Raw genomic sequence first — 23283 nt, forward strand, 5'->3', positions numbered from 1 at the left:
AAGGCTGTTGGTGGAGAAAAAAAATCAGAATCAGGTGCAGAAACTAGAAGTGCAGGAATGGAAAAGATGCTGAGATGTCAAACTGAAATACAGAATAGTATGAGCCCTGGCTGGATTAACCTGTTAGAGGGCCCTGAGGGACAAACTTGCTGTTCCAGGTGTCCATGTATATGTATGTACCCTGTCACCTCCAACATCCCATCAAGTATAGTGATTGTGGTTGTTTTTACCAACATAACTTTATATAGGAATAAGGGCCATGTCAGCACAATATGAACTATAATGATTGAGGTCTAGACCCTCTACAAGACGGGGCCACAACTGAACAACAAATGCTGGACCCACTTTTATTGATATTCTACTTTACTGTTGGCAAACTCCCTAACATTCCTGCAAGAATTCAATTTACTGAAGACTAACTGACATGCAGTAAACCTCGTTTTAGGGCCCCTGGAGGTCTGGGGAGCTGGAGCTAAGCAGGATTAGCACCATGGACAGTGGTCACATCCACAATGAACAACAATAACAAAAATAATTACATTTTGCTGTCAATGTAACCATTGAATGTTGACTGTAGATTCATAGTCTAATACACACAGCATCCATTTCACAACTGAGGAGATGAAAAACAAAAATGCCACCCATACAACATAGAAAGAATGGTCAAAACCATAAATAAACAAACAAACAAACAGACATATATACATGCAAAACATCCCGTAGGTATTTTCTAATAATGAATTAATACATGAACAACCAAACTTAAAGACAGAAAGCTGGGAACATTACAATAGTTTTCACAATGTATGGTCTAAAATAGAAACAACAAAGAGTCATTTAAACAAGTATATAATTGAAACACCCATTTATTCACACAAATAGGATACAGACACACCTGACTGGACCCTTTGAAACTCTCGCCCCCTCTAGATGGAGCACATTCAACCATTCACCTCACCGGATCCTCCTTGTCAAGCTAAAATACATTTGATCATGTCGTGTCGGTTACTCTCAAAATTAGATCACTTCCTGAAGAGAGTTCTGCAACAGTTTCAAACAACACACCGCTACAGTTTGTGATTATGTTTAATGTAATGGTTCCGTGAATGGCGTGAATGAGGTGTGTCTGCTTTGTCTTTTCAAAACGCTTGTTTTCCTCCTGACAGAATCTGCGCTTTTATTTTGTCAGAAAAACAATTTCCGGGCTGGTTGTGGCTAACTCTCGCGACATTAATAAAGGAGCTCTTTGTATGACTGGTCCGCGAGGCACCGCAGCACCGAGCACACGCGCGGCAGCAGCAGCAGCAGCAGCAGCAGCAGCGGCGGATTGAAACAGTCCCAACCAGGGACAGACAGGGTGCATCGTCCCCTGCCCGAGCAGCACACCGACAGAAGAAACATACAGCGTTAAAAGGAGGGAAGACGACGTTTTTTTAAAACCCTACACTGCCTTTAAACATTTGTTTTTTATCGCCAGGTATCAAAGAAGTGCGTCTACCGGGAAGTTTGCTCCTCACAGCAGCAGTTACTGGAGCATGAAAGCCGGTGTGTAAGTTAGAGGAGAGCATCAACCTAAACTTCAGTGACTCTGTTAGCTCGGTTTAGGCTTATTTCGTCGACTTTTCTGCTTGAAACCTGCATTTTGTTACCGTAAAAAAGCTATATTTGACCGTGGACGCTTCCCCGTGTGGTCACAAAAAAAAGACCTTCCAACTTTGTAAAAACGATAGTGAGGTTATCTCAGTGGCGCCTGACATCCACAGAGTAAATACAAGACAGAAAACAGAGAAGCAGGGCAGCGGGGAGAAGTGGATGTATTTTCAGCCATGGATGTAACAGTTTACCCGCCGCCTCCTCAGTCTCTGGCCGCGTCAGACCACACCAGGCTGGGGCAGCTCTCCTACCCCGACCCGGCCTTTGGGACTAACAAGGTAAGGAAGGAAAGAAACAACCTTCATGGGCTTCTTCTGTTTCCCATTGTGTGGAGATGAAAGTCACCTTTGTGTTCCCCTCCTTTTCAACTGTCTCCCCTCTCTGTGTATTCATCTTTCTTACCCTGCCAATTAAGTGGTAATTAATTGCTTTATTAGGCTCCAGTTAATTAACGCATCCATTGAAGGTAACTACATTCCGCTGTGTCTCATGTCTTTCGATGATAGACAGACAGTAATTTTATTCCGAGTTTGTTAAAACTTCACCACTGGTAACTGAAAGGTAATTAAGACTAAACTTACACCACGTCATTAACAGATGAGTTACAGTTTAGGTGAAACATGGCAAGTAAAAATGAGAGGTACATACATACGTACATACATACATACATACATACATACATACATGCTTCAAATAGTTTATATTCACCAGAATTCACACTAATGCCTATCATTTCTATTTTGTGATACTTAATTGGTGTCTTGGAAGCTCTGTTGTCTTTCTTCCTCCTGAGCAAGGTCAAAGGTCAGGGTCAGAATAGGGACCTAGACCTGGTAGGGATCCAGCATCTTGCTGTAAGACACTTAAGGATGAATCCTCTGGGCATAAGATTATATTTAATCAATATCGGACTGTCTATACATCCCTCTATCTATCAAGGTGTCTGGGAACTGAAACACACACACAGACACACTGCTCATTTGACAGTGATGAATTGCTTAATTATTTAATTAGGTACAGCTGATGAGTGCAGCTAGTAGAGTTAACAACAGATTATTAACCTCTCATCAGTCTTAACATAGTGAAATGGAACACGTTCATTTTGTCATTTGGCAGAAAATTGAAAAAAAAATTTTTTTTTACAGTGTTTTACTGCATCTAAGATACATAAAAAACAATTAACTAATGTACATTAATATAAAATACTATATTCTCATTTTAAAACAATGTTAAAGTGCACTATTGTATTGTATTGTAATTTGATAACCATATTACTAGTTTCTCCTGCCAAACTGTGGCAAGTTGCTGTGGACTCCTCTGTCTCACTGTGAATTCTATTTTCAATTCAACTTCAATTGGCTTTGTTACCATGATGAATGAATATATGTTTATTGCCAAAGCGTACAGAGGAAAATAGTCAGAATAGTCTTTGTCACAATTATACAAGAGCAGGGAGGGGAACCAAAATAGCATCATGTAACATCCATGAAATAAACTTATCATGAGCATCATTTTAGTATTTAGATCCAAACTGAGCAGTAGTGTAGGTGTGTTTCACTGTTGTCTTTAAGGCTTATACAAATATACAGTGACTGCCTGTACTCTGTCTTTGCTGGAATCCTAGCTCAGCTACAACATTGCGGTGTTCTGGTTACAGAAACTTTGTTTTACCAGAAGCTGCATGCAAGCATCCGCCAAAGTACCCCCACTATGTGCAAGTCTGCTCTTCTACCAGTCCACACACTCATTTTAAGCCAGTTTCACTATGTAGTGTGTTCACATATTGGGTTTTTGGAGTGTGCTCTTGAACCACACAGGTTTCTTACATATGTAACTAATATGTCCATACACTTCGAGGGGGTCTTTGTGGAGTAAAGACAAGTCTAAAAGTCTCAGTCCCACAATGCAATACACAAAGGAAATATAGACTACTTATTGCTGCAAAAACCACAATAAGCCATCAAGAGACAGCACAAGAAAGAAAAATACATCTTTTTAAAAACATTTTGCTGTCTGTGTGTTAAACTGGTCATTCATCATCTGTCTGATGGTGCATGTATGTTGATTTCTTATAAACTAAGTACAAAATAAGGTACATATGATATTTGTATAGCACATATTGAATACAATTAGTAAGTCATTTTTTGATTGGGACACAGCAACTGTTCTGTAGCTGGCTGTGACCTCTGACCTCAAGACATGCTGATTGGGCATGAACCGAGTATCACATTAATGTTTTATTAGCTAGATTATAGTTATTTACTGTGTTCTGTATAACCCTCGTTAAAATTTGACATGTTTAGTGACTGAACTCACTGCACTGCAGGCTGAACTGCTGCTTTTAGGTAGATTTAGGTAATGTAAAATCATGTGTAGAAATGCTCCGCATACAGAGTCAAACAGCAATGCGCTGTATTGTTGTCAGTGAGTGTTTGTTTCAGAAAGAGGGAGAGATAGAAGATAGAGGCTGTGGATGCCGAGAGAGAGAGAGGGAGAGAGAGAGAGAGAGAGAGAGAGAGAGAGAGAGAGAGAGAGAGAGAGCTGTGTGGTTGGGGGTAGGGACTGAACAGAGAGAGAGAGAGAGAGAGGGTTGTTGGGGGTAGGGATGTTGTAGATGAGAGAGAGAGAGAGAGGGAGAGAGAGAGAGAGAGAGAGAGAGTGTAGTGGGGGTGGGGCCACTAAGGTTTGTACTATATTTCTCTGTGTGTGTGTGTGTTTTGATTCATGGCTGTGTCGGCCTGATAGACGAGATCATATTACTGTGTGGGGGGAACAGAGAGAGAGAGAGAGAGAGAACATAGAGGGGGGAGAGAGAGAGAGAGACAGGAAAAGCACAGCAGAGGAAAGAGGCAGAGAGACAGGAAGTAGGAGAGGAAAGTAGGAAGCAGAGAAGAAACAAAATGAGAGGAATGAAAAAAGAGAAGAACAGAGCAGAGAGAGGCTGTGTAAGAAGAACAGAGAGAGAGAAAGGCGTGTCCTACAGATGTGTTAATGTAAAGCTGTAACACCAGTGCTGGTCTAGATTTTCCATTTTAATTGAATAGACAACATTCTCTGTACAATTATCTCTGAAAAGGCAACATTACACTTAATAATATGCATATTAATAACCATGATAACTACCACATGCAGTAGTTTGTCAGTGGTGGAGTTTGAATCTGAAATCAGTAGTCCAACCCTCAAAACTAGTGCAGTGTTACCTTCTTTTAGCTGCAAATCAGTCTTCATGCTTTCTTTACACACACTGAGATAGGCTGTACTTCTTTGTTGGCATTGGTATTATACTTTGTGCTTTACTTTTGATTTCTAGCGATTGTTCTGTGTCTGAAAGAACCTTCATGAAAGGGAGACTGTTGTCTCTGTTATAACATTTTGTCTGTAGTTGTGTGTACAGAAGATGTAAATCTGTTCTTTGTCAAATTGGAATAGGTTTTTGAGGATTTCTGGGGTGAGTGACACAGTGGGTAAGCTATTACTTTAAACTGGTGATTATAACAGCCAATATAACCCAAATAAATTGATGTTCAGAAAATAGTTAATTTAGCTTCCTTCCTCCCCAGAAGTCTGATAATAATTACCATAATATATACACTGAATTTAAAGGAACCCTAATTGTTTTGCAATGGATTTCCAATCCAAAAGTAGTTTTCTCTCAGCCTTCAAAATATGTATATAAATGATAGTTTAGACAGACACCAAATTGTTACATGTCTAACAGAAAAAAAGGGAACTTTTGGCATCACTCAGAACATTTCATCTTAAAAAGACAACACTGATAATCAACCTTGTTGCTCTTGCTGGCCCCAAAGTTGTTTTTTTTAATCTCTTCTTTTTTTGTGAGGGTCTGAGCTGAAGCTTCCTGACTGACTCATGTAGAGCAAACTTCCAGGCTGTGTACAACAATATGCTCTGCTGATCACATACTTTAGGTTACATTTGATTAAGAGTCTGTTAGTCCAGCTGAAGAAGACGTGATATGAATGAAGCCAGTAAAGCCTACATTCAGTCAAAATGTGATAGTAAACATGGTGGCCATTATATCAGGCTTTGTTGAATAAAATAGCAGTATATACAAATAGCTGTTGATTATTCAAAACGCAAGTTCACTTAGTGGTCTTTCAAGATTTATTACATTTTCAAAACTGCATTCCTTGTCTTAATACCTTCAGAAACATAGTGTCTTGTTTGACATCAGCTGGATTGCACCCTGAAGGACAGATGGCAGTGCATATTTTTATTGCTATAACAATACGTGCAGGAGGACAGATTTGCTTCCTCTGTGGATCTCATCTTTTTTTTTTTTTTTTACTTTGGTTGTGAACAGAGCAAATGGAAATAAAAGTGTCAGACTAGTTGTCTCTCTCTGTGGCCAGCAGCCAACTCAGTGTCACTGTTGGTGATGCTTGAGCACTGATTAGTCACATGGAGGGCTGCAGGGACGGATGGATGAACAGAAGTGAGTGAGCCACGCTGAGCTCTGATTGGATGATGGAGCTTGTAACGAGTCTCTACAAATGTGAACAGAGGCAATTAATTTCATGCAGACGTTAAATAATTGAAACACACATTTGTGGTCGAACAGTTTAAATACAATACTATTAAATTAAAGTTTCGGCATCGTGGAAGAAGGGGAAAGATCTAGAGAGCGGGACAGAGATGGGACGAATCAGAGAGAGAGCAAGAGAGGAAGGGAAGGGTGCAAGAGGGACAGAGAGAGAGAGAGGGCCTAATGTAAACATGATGATTGTGAAAGCTGGGCGAGGTATTTCTAAAGCAAATAGAGAGGAAGAGAGAGGAGAGAAGTAGGGCTGAGAAAAAACCAGGAGAATATAGAATGAAAGAGAGCAGCAGGAAAATCTATGTAGTTAGGGGAAGGGATGAGATTTGATAAAGCACAGAAGAAAGAGTGAAAGAGGAAAGACAAAACAGTGAGCAATATCAAATAATGGGCAGAATGAGTAAAGTAATTAAGAGCAGAAGGGGCTATAATGCTGTGAGTCAGATGATCTGAAATCATGGAGCTCTTAAATCATGCAATCATAGTGTTATCTACAGCAGGTATGACGTGTAACTTACAGTGTTCTGATGTAATGCTCTTATCATTGTTTTAAATCTGCGGTTCCCAACTGGTCTCAGCCACAAATGTTACAGACCACCCTACACACCACCCAGTAAAACTACTCTTACTGTAAAGTTGCATATTATAGCACCACCGCTCACAAGGAAGCGTGAAATGGTGCTTCCAGAAACTCACGCATCAAAGTAAAATTTGCTAACCTAACCTTTATGTCACAACCGAAAGTTCAGAAAGACAGGAAACGAGTAGAGAGAGGGGTATGACATGCGACAGAGGTCCGCGTCTGGAATCGAACCGCAGACTTTGCAGCTTTGTGGTATGTGTCTTAACTTGAAGGCAAGTAGGGCCCCCCAAAGTAACGCTGTTTTAAGTAAAGTTGACCCACATGCTTACGACCCACTCAGAATAGACCCGCGGTTAACTTTGGATGGGGACATCTATTTTAAGTCAGCGCTCATAGCTGAAAGAATGCTAGGTTTAGCTGCTATTAACCTTAAGGCTTAACCTGCAGGTAGTAAATTAATGCTTATTCCAATTTTGAGCTGTGAAACAAAACGTGCTGAAATACACTAAAAATGCTCTGCAGAGCTGAGGGGAACTGAGGAGTTGGATGATAATTCTTATGTGACTGATCCCTTTCACACAACATATAGTTCAGGCAGACAACTTGAGATGTGCTGCTCAACTCACACAGCTCTACTCAATGTCCAATGCACCCTTTGCAAAAATGCAGCCTGTTTAACTTGTCAATGCTCTGTCATTCCTTTACTCTGCTACACTGCTCCACAAACAAGCTGCTGCTGCTCATATAGCATTTCACAAGCCCCGCCTCCACCCCAACATCCACCTATAGGCTCTGATTCTAAGTCACCTTGGAGGACAGTTTACATTACAGATTATCATCACACCTTTCCTTCAGTGTTGGGCGTAGTGTATATCATAGACTATATATAAAGATGGATGACAGGTCCCCCCGTCCTACCGCTATGCAAAAATACTGAAGCCAAAAGGGCAAGAGCCAAAATACTGCATTTTCAGCAGCTGCCATCTTGCTTGTGTGACGGCATTTTCAACCAGAGTCTGCATAGTTGAGTCAGGCGGCAGGATGACGGCCTGTAGGACACGCCCCCTCAACTTGACGAGTGAACCCAGGAGCTGTGATAGAGGTAAACCGGCCAAAACCAGACAGTAACTAGCAGCTACATCTGGTAGTGAATCACATATTAAAACATACATCAGACATCAGACACTGCTGCGGTCACCCAGCTCGTCTGCTGCATCTGACGCCGTTTTAGGGCAGCGGTCAATCACAGCTGTCAATCATGATGTCATACCCCCTTTTAATATTATCAAATAACTAATTAAAACAAACTTATCAGAAAAATGAAGACTTGAACAAACATCAGCATGATAAGTACTACCTAAAATGACATAAACAACCTTTGGGAAAAAAAACTTTGACGTGTACTTTGATTTTTTAGTTTGGCTCACGTCCCATCCGCTAACATGGAGGGGGCGGGATTTATGACCTATGCTGCAGCCAGCCACCAGGGGGCGATCGAGATAGTTTGGCTTCACTTTTGATGAGCTGTCATGTCATCCATCTTTATACAGTGTCTATGGTGTGTACCTGTGGAGCACATATTCTTTGTTCATGTAATAATAAATTGCTCCACATGAGCTGGCTGTATGAACTCACTGTGTATTGTGAGTGTTGGCAAGTAGCCATTAAATAAACAAGATAATCCACTCTACTATGAAAACTAACACACTCTGCACTAAACTCCCACGGCAATATGACCATTTTTTTGTCTCTCAGGATTACAAAAAAATAATAAGAAAAGTTTTGTCAGTAAATTTAAAATGGAATGTCATGCATCTAGCGGTAAGAAGCCAAAAAATAATTGTCCTTTGTTATAAAGACACACAGTAGACAGAATCAGATGCAGTGACACCAACACAAGAATACACACAGTCTCAGCTATTTAAAAAGATGTACAGCTGCGGTGATCTTATCTTATTCTGTGGCCCCTCCCCCGCAGTCTTTTTCTGTAACACGTTCTCTCATTGTCTCCGGCCAAAGTGTCGGCATCTCATCTAATTATCTATCAGAACACAAGCAGTCAATCTGTCTGTCCGCCTGTCCACATTGGCTGTCATTCCCGCTACAGAACATCTCGCCAGGAACCCCCCCCCCCCCCCCCCCCCCCCCCTCCCCTGACACTCGCTGATGATTGGGCGACTCTCGGCACTGTTGCTTGTGTACCGGTGTGGCTGAAAGCGTTTCAGTTGGTTGAATCACGGGGATGGAGCGATGAGGGACTCCTGGTTGGTGGAGGGATGCCAAATGGAACAGATGGGCGGAGATAGAGCGTTGCCAGAAGAGACTAATTATCAGAATTTCATTTCCAAAACAAACATATTGCAATCAAATCACATACTGCAATCATTGCCGCATTGTTCTGTGTGTGTGTGTGTGTGTGTGTGTGTGTGTGTGTGTGTGTGTGTGCGTGTGTGTGTGTGTGTGTGTGTGTGTGTGTACTGTATTAGTGACAATGACTTGGATCAATTAACTTGTGGTGGAAGAGATTGGATCAGTTCCTGTTCAGGAGTTGTTGCAGTCCATTTTTCTTAAGCACTCGCCTTTTGTTCAAGATCATACAATCAAAACTGTTGTAGTGTCGTGCTAATTGCTGCGAGTAGATTGAAATAAATTTGTCACATTTGAAATGTGGAAACTCGTGTCTGTTTTGACCCAGTCTCCTTCTGGCACTATAACTATCTTTGACTTCAAAGAAAGTTTTCTGCTTATCTGTGATTTTTCTTCCTCTTCTGTTCAGCACAAACGGTAACTACTCTCATATCCTGTTAAGAAAGACAGCGGGCCTAATGCATTAACATCTTCACATTCTTATTTCAACCTCTCTAACAACAACAAGATGGAATCATGAGCTCTAAGAAATTATATCAGATCATAAAAACAACATAGTTTTCACTATTTTATCACAAAATGATTTATTGAGAAAATGATTGATAATAAATTGATAATGGTGCAATGTCGTAAAACACTAACCATGTGCTATCAGAGCTGCACTGTGACAGAAACAGAGAGGGAATAGTTTGATGTGAAGTTAAAAACTAAAAAACATCTTTGTCAGCAAAGCCGTGAGGAGGATGTGACGTTCATGGAGATGAATGAGAGAATGTTATACAACAAGCGATCTGTCAGGTGTTATAATGGAGGATGATCCTGGATAAAGACCCAGATGCTACAGTTATAGTGAGAGAATTTGAACTGTATAAGTCTTCATGCCAAAAAATGGCAACAAAAGAAGAAATAAAATAAAATAAACACACTTTGTTAAATTTAAATTAGTTTTAGTCATTTGTTTTTCATTTTTGATGATTTCAGTATCATATTTCGACAGATTCATTCATAAGATATAATTCTCAAGTCAAACGAGTGTTTTCCCTTTGTGAAGAACAGCAGACTCTATGTGCACGACGATAGGTTCAGAATATTTGCAATTTCGGTCGTGCCTTACGTTTTCTTAAATCACTCGTACAATGAATCTGTTTGCATGAGTGGTTCTTGCATGAGGCAACAGTCATCACTTTGATGATTATCACTTCATCAACAGTACTGTATGTTATGAGTAATTGTGTGAGAGGAGTGAGTTAAGCTATACAGTCTAAACCAACTTTGAGATTTTTTTTCCAGTTAAGCTAGATGGGCAGGAAATATATCCAACAATAACAAATTTGTAAATGAATGCAGAAGCTTCAGTCCTCTGAGCCACTAATGACACTTCATTTGATCGTGTTGATTTCTTGGACTTTTGTTGTTAAATTAGCACACATGTTTAGGGCTGCTACAGAAATAACAGATTTTTAGTAACAGTAAATTAGAAGACATCAGTGTGGTACTGGTGTAAAAACAATTTCACAGGAATTTGAATGTGGAATAAGCATTAAGTCATCAAAATACAGTTTTTACTGATCCTCATCACAGGAAATATGTCAGAAAGTCTAAAGATTCATTCAGATTTTATGATTTGATCAGTCATAGTAGACAAAAATTTGAATGAAGATCCTGTCTTTCTTTACTGGAAGCATAATGGGGAAACATTTATCACACACACACATACTTATGCTGAACAGCTGTTTCAAGAAATGTAAAATTTCCCTCTGCACACAAAGTAAGAAATAAACACAAAAGTGATATCCTACGCCTACACACGCTATCTAGATTTACAGTCAGGGTGAATACAGTTTAGTCAGTAAAACTCAGTTTATATTGTTGTCATGGCGATAGTGATAAGACAGGTAAACAATCGCCAAGCTGACCTATCACAGCTGTGTGAAGTCTTTCTCTGTTTTGTCCATCTCTCTCTCATTGTAAAAAGTTGATTTACATCTCCTGCTGCAATTCAGAGTGAACTGAAGTCCAGCCAAATAAACTCAGCCAAACTCTTGAGTGTTAAAAATGCTCTCAGGCTGTATAACAGAGTGTCTGTCCATCTCTGACATCGGTTTTATCTGAAGAGGAAGTCAGACCCAACACCGCAAACATTATGCTGGCAGGCTTGTTGACTACAGAACTTTTATTACAGTACATTTATTTGGTTTTTTTAACTGTAAGCTGTACGTACGCTGTATTCTGAATAAGTTCAAGTTTAATCAGATTGAACATTTAATGCTTTTAAATCTAATTTCTTTAAATCACGCTTCACTGGCAGGTTTTTTTCACATAATAAAAAAGAGTTTCAAATTGAATCACATTGCTTTTTGTCATAAAATGTTTCGATATGAATACTTCCAATTTAGTTGAACAGGATATCAGCTGAAATTCAGGCCTGAAGAAAACAGAGTGAAAGCATGTTCCTCCACTTTACATCTCTGTGTTTTTACCTCCTTCCTCACTCTGTATCACTCCCTTTCACATTGACTCCCCCTTTACCCTGTTCTCCATCCTCTTATCCACTGTATACGTTTCATTTCTCCAAACCTCTCCTTCTTTCTCTTCCTCACTCCGGACCCCTTTTCCTTGATACACTGTATTTCCCTCTTTTCCTTTGTCCTTGTCTGTCATCCTAATAGTCTCTCTTCCCCCTTTCTCCCCCCTTCCTCCGACCCTGACCCACTTAGCTGGCTGCTTGTTATTCAAACCTTTGCTTTACCCACACAAACACACACATATACGCACGCACGCACACACCCACACACACACACAAATAAGGAAGAGAAGGAGCAGCAGAAATGAGAGAGTGAGAGACAGAGGCATGAGGGGAGGGGTGGGGGGGGGGGGAAAGAGGGTAATTTGGTTTGACTACAAACCTTGCCATCCTTTTTAGTTCTCTCATTGTAAGGTTTGAGCTACACGCACACACACACACTTAAAAACTACTCATTTTGAGAAGCTGCAATATCCTGAATCATGATTTTATATAACAGTCATACCTGAAAACATAATTAAATATAAAAGTATGTATTTTCCACGTTATTAAATTTTTATCGGTACATTTAAAGTGAAAGACAAAAAAACCCCAAAATAACACCTTTTCCCATAACGACAGCAGCATGATGATGACGGGGTTTTTCCTTGCTCACAGTGAGGCAAAGGTGCCTCCTCAGCTGTGACCTATTGAACCGTGATTTATCCTTTAAATGGAAAATAAATTTAAACGTCACCAGTCCTGCCTACCCTGGCTGTGGCTTCGATGATCTTATATCTCTATGATGGAAAATAATTTTTTCACAGTGTTGTGCTTCATTACTAGATGTTTGCTGGAGCAATCATCCTATTAAAATTTTAAATAAATGGACTGAACTAATGAAACATGCACTAGAGTCCTCACTTTTCACAGAAAAGTCAATGACTATCTGACAGTACTGTCATTTATGATTATTTGTTTCTGATTAAGGCTGCAAGTAACAATTATTTTCTTCATCAAGCAGTTAATCATTTGGATTTGATGTATAAACTGCCAGAAAATAGTTTAAAAAAAGTCTATCATAATTTCCTGAAACCCAAATTGAATTAATTAAATTTCTTGTTTTGCTTGTTTTGTCTCCAACCAACAGTCCAAATACATTCAGTTTACTATCAGAGAAGAAAACCAGCAAATATCAACATTTTAAGAAGTTGGAACCAGTGGATTTCTGACTTTTTTCTTTAAAAATGACTTCAATGATTAATAGATTGTCAGATTTGTCATAGTTATTATTAATGAGTAAACCAGTGCTTATAACATAGCCTGCGTCATTGTCAGCATCCGGTGAAGCACCACTTTATCTTAATTCTTGCTAGGTTGCACGGCACTCTTGACATGTATGTCCTGACGCACCTGTCACACATTCCCTGCATTTATACTTCAGTGACAGTAAGTAGAAAGACAGAAATGATTAATTAGTGAGCTAATCTCTCTTCCACCCACTGTTATTTCACTAATGTACCATATGAGCACGGAAACACAACTGTCACGTGTTGAGCGACCAGGGCTAAACTAAGCTAAAGTCACAGACAGCCACTGAGCTCCATAGACTCTCTGTCTGCGTCTGACTGTCCCTCCCATAGCTGACGAAGACTGTAATAGGCTCCACTCTGCCTCTCACTCTGAGCGTCTGCTGAAAAGAAATCAACACAATTTTTTTTCCCTCGCTGGCTTTTTTTTTTTCCTTCTCAGCTCCTCTCTTTTGATAGTACTTTCTGTAGCTTGAGAGCTGTATTTGTGCTTTTAATAGCAGGAATGCATTAGCCGCTTAGCTAAACATCTACAAATGACTAGTTTGTATTTTGCCTGGTTCGGTTTAGGGTGACATTTGTCAGTATATTTGCTACTAAAGTACTTAAGTGTTACTACTTCCTAGTGTGGGGTCTTTGTGTAAAATCACTGGCATCAAGCCTCAACATCAGCTATCAGAGTAAGACTGGGTAAGATGGTTTAAAGGTAGGGGCAGGTGTAGAGCTGCAACGATCAGTCGATTAATCAATTATTCAATTGAGAGAAAGTTAATCTGCAACTATCATAATTGATGATTTGTTCAAGTGGCTGTTGAAGCCAATGCCAAACATTAGATGGTTCCAGATTTGCTGTATTTCTTGTTCTTACATTCTAGTAAATGTCATCAGATCAGCATTTGTCTCTGTTTAATGAACTGGCTGTGCTCTACTTTGTTGTGGTGGTGTAAGGATGTCACGTACAGTAGCCACAATGTATCTCTATCGGCTGATGATCAGACGGTGTCAGGAATCATGAAGACGTGGTAGCAGCTTTTGTTCAGGATGAGTTGTAATAAGGTGTACAGTGGTAATGCAGGGCAACATTATAAACAGGTTTTTTAGGGTGTATACCAACAAATGTTGCTTGAAAAATGGTTGGAATGATTAATTGATTCTCAAAATATTTGCAGTTTCATCATTTCAGCTCTATTATTATTATTAGCATTTATTGTATTGTTATGAATAAACCCTCTGTTAGTTGGCTGTAGCCTATATCATTGGATTTTATGCTATATAAGCTCATTGTGTGTCTTTATGTGTCAGATTGTGTTTTTTCATGCATGACTGTGTCTGTGTGATGCATGTGGAATATCAGGCCTTGTCAAAGGTAAATGGAGAAAGCTAATTTGACCGTGAGGTCAGCATGTCTGCTCTTCTCTTCCTCTCCTCTGTTTTGTCTGAAAAACAGCGTTTTCTCTCAGAGAGGAAGAATGAAGATCAGACTGACAGTCGAGACAGACAGATCCATTTCATCCATCTCCTCCCCATTCCTGTCGTTGTTGTTATTTTTGGATACCTGTAAAGCATTAAAAATTCACTGTTAATTCCAGAGAGCCAACAGACAGTGTGTGTGTGTGTGTGTGTGTGTGTCTGTCATAGGCTACTTTCGGGGACAAATTTCAGACTAAAGAGCATTTAATTGGGGACGGCTTTTCCAATTGGGGACAAAGATTTTTGGGTCAGTGGTTAAGAGTTAGGGTAGGGCTCCAGAAAATGAATGTAAGTCTATGTAATGTCTCCAAAAGTGACCATGGTCTGATATGTGTGTGTGTGTGTGTGTGTGTGTGTGTGTGTGTGTGTGTGTGTGTGTGTGTGCCCATCACAACACTGTTTTGGCTTTCTGTTGACTCTGTAAACCTACACCTCATTTGCATAATACCCAACAGCTGGCGAATGGATAGGGCAGTTACACCTGTGTGTGTGTGTTTGTGTGTGTGTGTGTGTGAGAGAGTGAAGGGCTGTGTGCATGTGTACATGAGCCTGTGCTTTACTTCTGCCCACCTGTTCAAACGTTTTTCTACGTGTCTGTTTGACAACCAAGACAATAATTATGTATCCAGGATATCATGAATGATTTGAACATGGTAGAGCAGGGTTTATGGATTAGTCTTTGTTTGGTAAAGTTTGACTAGCACTGAGTATTGAAGCTGATACTTTTGTTTTTTGATTTGAAGCTGTTGATGCCGGTGGCAGTATCCAATACCTGTAATTTCAGTAATGCTTGATTGATGATTAACTAAATAATTTGAGAAATCAAATGAAAATATTTTGCAGTCCTTAATATGACAGTTTTTATGGTGAAAGACCTCTGCCATGAAAGATGTTTTCAGTAAATATGGGTCTGAATGAACATGTGATCTGTGTTCACTTTATCTGAACTGCAGTGTGTATCAAAGCACTACACCTCATATTTAGGATGTAGAACATTTAACCATGCGTCTGCATTTTTACTTAAAAAAAGCCACGTCTCCTTTACTTTCTGCTTACATGCTTTGTCATTCTGTCGAAAGCAGACATTGATGACAGAGAGTAATATGCAGAAGTAATGTGGCTGGAAATTTTAATGTGAAAATATACAGACTGACCAGCCACAGTAATGTGGTTCAGTATATTTTCGGGGGAAGGGAAACTCAGCAATACATTGCCTTCAAGTGGAGTCTTCATTTGGAAGAAGAACCCCCCCCAAAAATCAAAAAGATAATGATTGACTAAATTGACTGTTTATAATATAAACAGAGAAAAGAAAAGAAGCTTAATAATATCAGCAGCAGCAGTAGTCACATACAGTGAATATGTGATATGGTGATATAAGCAGCTGTCCAGTGGTCACATACAGTATAACAGACAGTGACATAAAAACCTTTGTTCTGTTGTGTAGGATAAACACAAGCTAATGGAGGAAGGAAGAGAGAAAGCGCCCCACAGTAGCAGGAAGTGTAGACAAGCTAAGGGAGGGAAATAAGGAAGTAAAAGGCAGAAAAACGAGCTGTATCACAGTTTAATGCTGCATACAAATGCAATACTGACACAGTATGTACTGTACTATAACACATAAATAAATACTTCCTGGATGGTTTGTGCAGTCACAACAAAAGAAATCAGTCATTCCTTGTCTTGTATGTATGCTGTATATGCTATATAGATAACTATAGATCATTGTCACAGTGCACTAGGTCCCAAGACTATTTAGTCCTCGAAAATCATCATGTTAGTACTGAGATTGGGAAGCTGATTTTTAAATACTATGCTCCAAACAAGTGGAACAATCTGCAGGAGCTTGTAAAATTAGACAAGCTAATCCCTTTTAATCAATTTAAATCCCTTTTGACTGACATAGAGCAGTGTGAATACACATGTTTTTGAACTGATGTTGTCCCTTATGTTTGTTTGTTGTATAATCTGTTGATACTGTAATTTTGTATTGTTTTTATATGTACTTTTATTAATATGTCTATTGTTCTGATATATGATTTGTTGTTAATGTATACTGTAACTTTTGTGTGCTTTTGTATGTAATGTAATCAGAGCGTCCTTGTAAAAGAGAGCTTGCTCTCAATGGCCCTCTCTGTTTAAATAAAGGTTAGTGTTATATAATATACTGTATATGCTGAGGGCACCTATAGCTTCTCAACAAGTCCTCACAGGCTCGGCACCACTGAACTCGCAATCTCAAACTGTAGCTTTACTTTAAATGCTGATGTCTACAGGCACCTTCTAGAGCACTGGTTCTCAAAGTAGGGTCCAGGGACCCCCAAGGGTCCTTTATGGGGTCCCCAGCAAAAAGGGGAATCATTTATTTTCACTATAATTCCATCCATAAGTTACACAATGAAAGAATGTATGACTAGTTTGGTCATGGGTTTCATACACTTTCTGTAATAAAACATATAAAAGTAAAAATCTTGTAAATCTTGTAAAAATCTAGGTTGTGTCAGTTTAGGGGTCCTTGGCATGAAAAGGTTTGAGAACAGCTGCTCTAGAGAAAAGAGAATAGGAGAGTAAAGAGACTGAGTAAAGAGACTCAGAGTTACCAATATAAAACACCAGGCCGATGTGAAATTAGCAGTCATTTATTGTGGAGACCCTGGGTGATTTTATTCTGAGTGGATTCTCTCTGTGGTGTCAGATGTTAGCTCTTCATGAAACTTTTGGGGGGAGTATTAGATTAATCATTTGTGGTTGTGGTTTCAATCATTTGCCAGACAGTAACTTTTACAGTTAACTCGTCCAGGTCTCACTAGTAAAAGAGATACTTCCTGGTTAAATAAAAGTTAAATAAAGTGATCTCAGCCTGTGATTTATACACCAATGTGAAGGCAATTTAAGTGTTATTAAAAATGTGCTAACATTTAAAGCAGTTAAGACAGTTTGTGGGAAACATGGCCCAGACATTTTACATTCACTTCTCACTCAGCCAACTAGCTGGATTTTTAACGTCTGGAGGAGATGGCAAGTTGATAGAGGACAAATCATACATACTGGCTGCTGCCCAGTAATCTTTCACCTCCATCTCCACTTATTGTCTCCTTGCTTGATGTTCTGTGTTTGCTGTGTTTGATTAGAGTTTGTTGACATAGTTGCTCTTGCTTTTTTGTTCTCTCCAGTTGGAAGGGGACACCATGTTCCTGGGTATGCCAGAAGCAGGCCTTGACTTTGCTTCAACCAATCAGGTTAGTGTTTATGTGTGTATTGCTTTGTTCATTTGTGTGTGTGTGTGTGTGTGTGTGTGTGTGTGTGTGTGTGTGTGTGTGTGTGTGTGTGTGTGTGTGCGTGTGTGCGTGTGTGTGCGTGCGTGCGTGCGTGCGCATTTTTGTTACCTCATTGGGACCTTTTCTGGTATAAACACTGACCTTGTCTGGACCAGTAGTCCTCATGGGGACCAAAGCCCGGTCCTAATGAGGCAAAAAAAGGCTAGAGTTAGGGGTTAGGGGTTAGGGTTTGGGTTAGGCTGTCCACAATGAATGGAAGTCAATGTAATGTTCTAACAGGGATAGCTGTGCAAATGGGTGTGTGTGTGTGTGTGTGTGTGTGTGTGTGTGTGTGTGTGTGTGTGTGTGTGTGAGACAGAGTGGGTGAGCCCAATATGAAGTTGTTTCTCATCTATTTCCTCATTTCTAATTGCAGCGAGTTGTTTTCTAAATGGAACAAATTATGTGTGAAGGTGTTAGACCATTTCAGCTACTGAACTGGATGTTCTGTATCTTGTCGAAACACCCCTTAAATGTGTAGCCACTAACGTGTAAATGTGAAATGTGTCAGGTGTGCACAAAGTCACAAATGAGTGGCTTAATTTGCTGGCAATAATTAAATTGGTTCACATGCATGTCAAATCCACACACACACAAACACACACACAAACACACACACACAATTTTGGCTTGTGTATTTCTCATACTGTCTGCTTGCTGTTACCATCAAGTAAGTGTAAAGGAAAAATATTTAATATTTATTAAATAATGTGTGGCAGTTTGATTCTTCAGAAGGGAGCAGGAAATGTTTTCAGCTTGTAAATAAAGACACATTAAACTTGATCTCTGAGATTGAAATAAACAACAATCTACTGTGATTTTACTATTACAGCCATTATTGGACTTGACAGCTGTGTTTTCTGGTTTTCTGAAGAAATACTCTGATGAACAGTCCTGTTATTTAACCACAATATGCACTGCAAAGTATCAATAGAGAGGAGCCAAACTGCTGCCATTATGCCCATGTTGAGATGAATTTACAGCTGGTTTTGTTGAAGCTCTCTTTAAGATGATTTGATCATGCCCCACTGTGTCTTTCAGCTCACCGTTAGCTATTTCAGTCTTTACTCTTATTTTCAGTCACCTCAAACTAACTTTTTCTCCAATCCTGTTCCACGAATCAATATCACTTACCTGCACTCAACCTGAGGCACATAAAGCATTACAATGATTTTCTATCTCTTAAGTTTCTCTTTTCTTACACAAATAGAGAACTGATGCAGTACTGTGTAGGATTATTGAGCACTATGTGTGGATTGCCACAAGGGGGTTACTAATAAAATACAAGTCTGGCTTTAAAAGTAGTTTCTTTATTTAGGATGTTTGCATAAAATTAGTTTGCTCAAACTAATACTATGCTTTCAATATATTCACTGTTATTTGCCTTTTAAAGCCTTGGAAAATGGCAATAATCAAGGGTCAAATGATATCAGTGTTTCACTGATTGAATCTTTCATTGTTTGTTATGACACGTTATAGATTAATCGAGAAAATAATCGACAGATTAATCGTTAATGAAAATAACTGTAAAGTTGCAGCCCAATTGGTGTCCATTCTTGGCCATTTATTATGCTGTGAGCCCTGGTCAGTGTGAATATCTCTTGAATGAAACTGCAGCAAAGTGTAAAGGAACATTTTCACTAATTGTTTTCTGCTTAAGTCGTAGAACATGAACAGTAAGCTGTTTTTTCAACATTGAAAATCTACAGTGGCTAAAAAAACTTATTGAAAATGGATTTTTATCAAAATTAGAAAATTGGGTGAATTTTTGCTCTGCATGGCAACTGAACACTATGGTGAATATACATGTCTAATGATGAATGGTCACCCTCGCTCAGAGTTGGGCTGCAAGTAGTGATAATATTCATTGTTGATTATATTCTAAATTCAATAATATAATCAAATTGTAAAAAAAAAAAACAGACATTCAATTGTGAAAACTGTCGCTGTCTGCCTCGTGAGTTCTCACGTGGGCCTGGGTCGCTGCACTGAACGCACTGCATGACGGACAGGAGTCACACAATGTCACTTCCATTGATTGAAAATGAAATGTAGGTCAAGATGAAACGAGCGAATAATTCAACAACTATGTGGTAATGACGGCAGGGTTCACAACCCAGTTTGGTTGCAGAGTGAGCGATTTGCACTCTGAGCAATCTGAAAAGCTCTGTTTGGAAATACTTTGGATTTTGGTGAACAGTTATGAATGTTATCTAACCTGTATAAAAATCATCAATCCGTGAGAAATCATTTATCTGATCTGGCTCTGAGAGACGGTGTGTTTTCAGTTCTCTCTCTGGCACCAACCACGGCACAGAGAGACAGAGAGAGAGATTGTTAAAATGAAGTTTTACGGTATAGGACATTATTTTATAGTAATAATAGTAGTTCCGTCTCTCGTTGTACTGCTTTGCCTGCTTATGGACATGATGTGCAAAAATAGATATGCAAACAGTTTGAACCTATATGTTTTTTTTTTAGAGGGAATAATTGAACACCATTTTTGGCCAATTTTGACAGCCCTATTATCCATTCATCTCTTCATCTATTTTTTTTAATTTAATAGTTAATTATTCAATTTGTAATGGTAAATAAAACAGTGAAAAATGTTCATCACAATTTCCCAAGTTGACATCTTCAAAAAGCTTTTGATTGTGCAACCAACAGTCCAATTCCCGAAGACATTCAATTTATAATGAGATGTTGTGATGAAATGTTATATAAATATATATATATTAAATCAATGTATTAATAATTCTCTGACAGTGTGCAAACAAAGTGATTAGACGATTAATTGAGAAAATAATGAGCAACTTAATAGGTAATCAAAATAGTTCTGTAGTGGAATCACACTGATCATTTTAATTAAAGATTTCCTTGAAAGTGTCCAGTGTCCTAAATTAGTGCTGATTAAGGCTCCGGCCCCCTTAGACGCTAAACAGGACAAGACATTTAGAGAATGGATGTATGATAAATGAACGGAGATTTCCTCTAGATAACATTGCATTCATTGCATAAAATGAGTTCTAGGTTAAAGGATAGGTGATGGTGTATGTACAGCTGTCCTGTTATGTCACTGCAGTGCGGTGACCAACATAGTACAGATCAGCTGTTATTAGATTACTTAGCAACAGCCCTGGGACAGCGCTATGCAGCAAACAGTTTGTATATGACTGAGGGTGTAACTGCAGTCAGTATGTACTTTCCAGAAGCCAAGTCAAGCCTCTAGAGCAGTGATTCATAAAGTGGGTGCTGTGAGATTAATCATATCACTGCTCATTTATCGTGTGTTTTTAATAATGTTTCACCACAGAAAAAATTCAGCAGAGTAAACAAGCAATAAATATCAAAATCGCCATATTAAAAACTCTTTAACATGCAGGTAGTTGCAGCTGATATGACAACTCACTGTTGCTGGTTGTCTTAGTAACACAACAAGCTTTCCGGCTCAGGAGTTTTGCAGGAGATCAGCAGTCAGAAAAAAAGTGAGCATCAGAGCAGCGATGGAAAGATTTGAGACGGTAAACAGAGCTCAAAGAAATGCTGAAACATGTCAGCTCTCAACACAGAGACGACTGAATCCGAGCCGACTGACCGAAACATGACTCGGCTAACGGCTCGACAGGTTTTAGCTGCTTGTGGAAGACGCACATCCGTCCTTGCGCATTCACTGTGTTATAACAGTGTGATGTGGCTCAATCGAAAATAAGACGAGAGACTTCCTGTCAGTGGAGTCAGATCTGCAGGTTGTTCTATCTTCACATCAACACTCACACATATCCCATTGAAATGCCCCGAACCTTTTTTGGGTTTTGTTTGTTTGTTTTTCCTCGTAGGCCTTCATCATAAATATAAGCTCATGTTAATTAAAGAAAATGAAAAATACATTAAAATATTAACATGTATTCATTGTATTCAACTGTATTCACTCTTCATTTTAAGTCAAATTATTTATCTGTAAGTCTTCACAGCACCTGTTGGTTTTTATTCTAAGTGATTGAGAATGAGCCTATATTATTTAACTTTATATTTATATAATATAACATAATATCATATGACATTATTAAAACCGACTAGCTTCTGTGTACATATAGGCTATGCAAGTTTTATTAGGGGTTAGGTGGCTCAGGGTGCCATGGCGAAAAATATCCTTTGAAGGGCCGCCGCGGTCTAAAAAAGTTTGGGAACCACTGGTCTAGAGAGTATGATGTGTGTTTGTTAGCACAGAATTATCTCACTACCAAGAAAAGCCCATATTAATAAGAAACACCACTAGACATACATTATTCATAGAGTACAATATAGAGAATATTGTGTGGTATAGGAGTCTATGATTTGATGTTTTATTCATAGTGTTGTGCCATAAGAAGATGGGGAGTGGTGTGTGGAATAAAAATTTATGGCTTTATTATTGAAGTACCATTGCTTCTTTAAAGTCATAGGTCGTTGTGATGAATGTGACCAATTTCAATCCAGTCTGACCCTCATCCTTGTCATTTTTTGAATTGTTAATGGAGCAGCAGTGTGATGTTACTACATTAAGCTGAAAGAGGGAGATAGACAGAGAGTGTTGAGAGGGGAAGTACCATTTTTAAAGGCAGAATGAAACAATACCTGTACTGTGTCCTGTAGATTTGTAGTTTAGAAGCCTGAAAAAACAGTTTCACACATTCAGCCACGTCATACATCATGTTCACGCAGGAAGTCAACTTTGGTCTGCTCTGACAGATCATTTTTCCTTTATGGTTAGAGAGTGTGGCTCTCTGGTAAAAATATGAAAATACTGTAAGATTCTATCTTTAACACACACTGTGACAAAGGTCCCGACTGAGAGTTTGCCTCTTAAAAACCAAGGATTGCGTGACAAAAGGGAATGAGACTTCCTTGCCCAATCGTGTTGCATTTGAACAAGGCACTGAACTACCGACTGCTCCTAAGCTGTACTGACATTGTACGATATTTATTAATTTTGTATGTACCTTACCTCACACTACACCCACAGCCCAAACTTGCAACTTTTTTCCAATAAAATTGTATTAAAGCAAGAAAAAAGAGAAAGGTAGCATTAAAGAGAATTCCTATTTTGAACGGAAAGCAAGAGTCACCAATGCTAGCCTCTGTGAGTCTGTGCCTAAACACAGCAGTGCTTTCAGCTAAATGCTAACCTCAGCATGCTACCATGCTTAGAATGACAACGCTAACATGCTAATGTTAGGCAAGTGTAATGTTCACCATCAGTTTAGCCTGTTAGCATGTTAACATTTGCTAATTAGCATTAAAACACAAGTACAGCTGAGGGGAATGTCATTACAGGTATTTGATCATTAAACAAATTGTCGGACAAGTTAAGTTTTTGACCTGATGATGCGGCTAGAATAGAATACATGAATGTGTGTACACAGGGAGTTACAAGCAGGACTTTTTCTTGGCTGAGTGTAGTGACTTCTCTGCGCCTCGGCTGCTTGCCTGGACAGAACTAGGCTAGCTGTGTCCCCCTGTCTTTATGCTAAGCTAATCTAACA

The 23283-nt window shown here is 39.1% G+C and overlaps 1 protein-coding gene across 2 annotated transcripts in view; it reads left to right on the top strand.

Annotated features, from left to right (window-relative positions):
- The first annotated feature begins 1269 nt into the window (after positions 1-1269).
- The window catches only part of tox (thymocyte selection-associated high mobility group box), a 47313-nt gene continuing 25299 nt past the window's right edge, over positions 1270-23283 (top strand). For both annotated transcript variants that reach the window (XM_042429714.1, XM_042429715.1), the window contains exons 1-2: positions 1270-1931; positions 17618-17683. In XM_042429714.1, coding sequence (XP_042285648.1) covers positions 1827-1931; positions 17618-17683 — 171 coding nt within the window. In that variant the 5' untranslated portion in view covers positions 1270-1826. The remainder of the gene's footprint in view (positions 1932-17617; positions 17684-23283) is intronic.

Source organism: Thunnus maccoyii, chromosome 12, assembly GCF_910596095.1.
Source record: "Thunnus maccoyii chromosome 12, fThuMac1.1, whole genome shotgun sequence".
NCBI lineage: Eukaryota > Metazoa > Chordata > Actinopteri > Scombriformes > Scombridae > Thunnus > Thunnus maccoyii.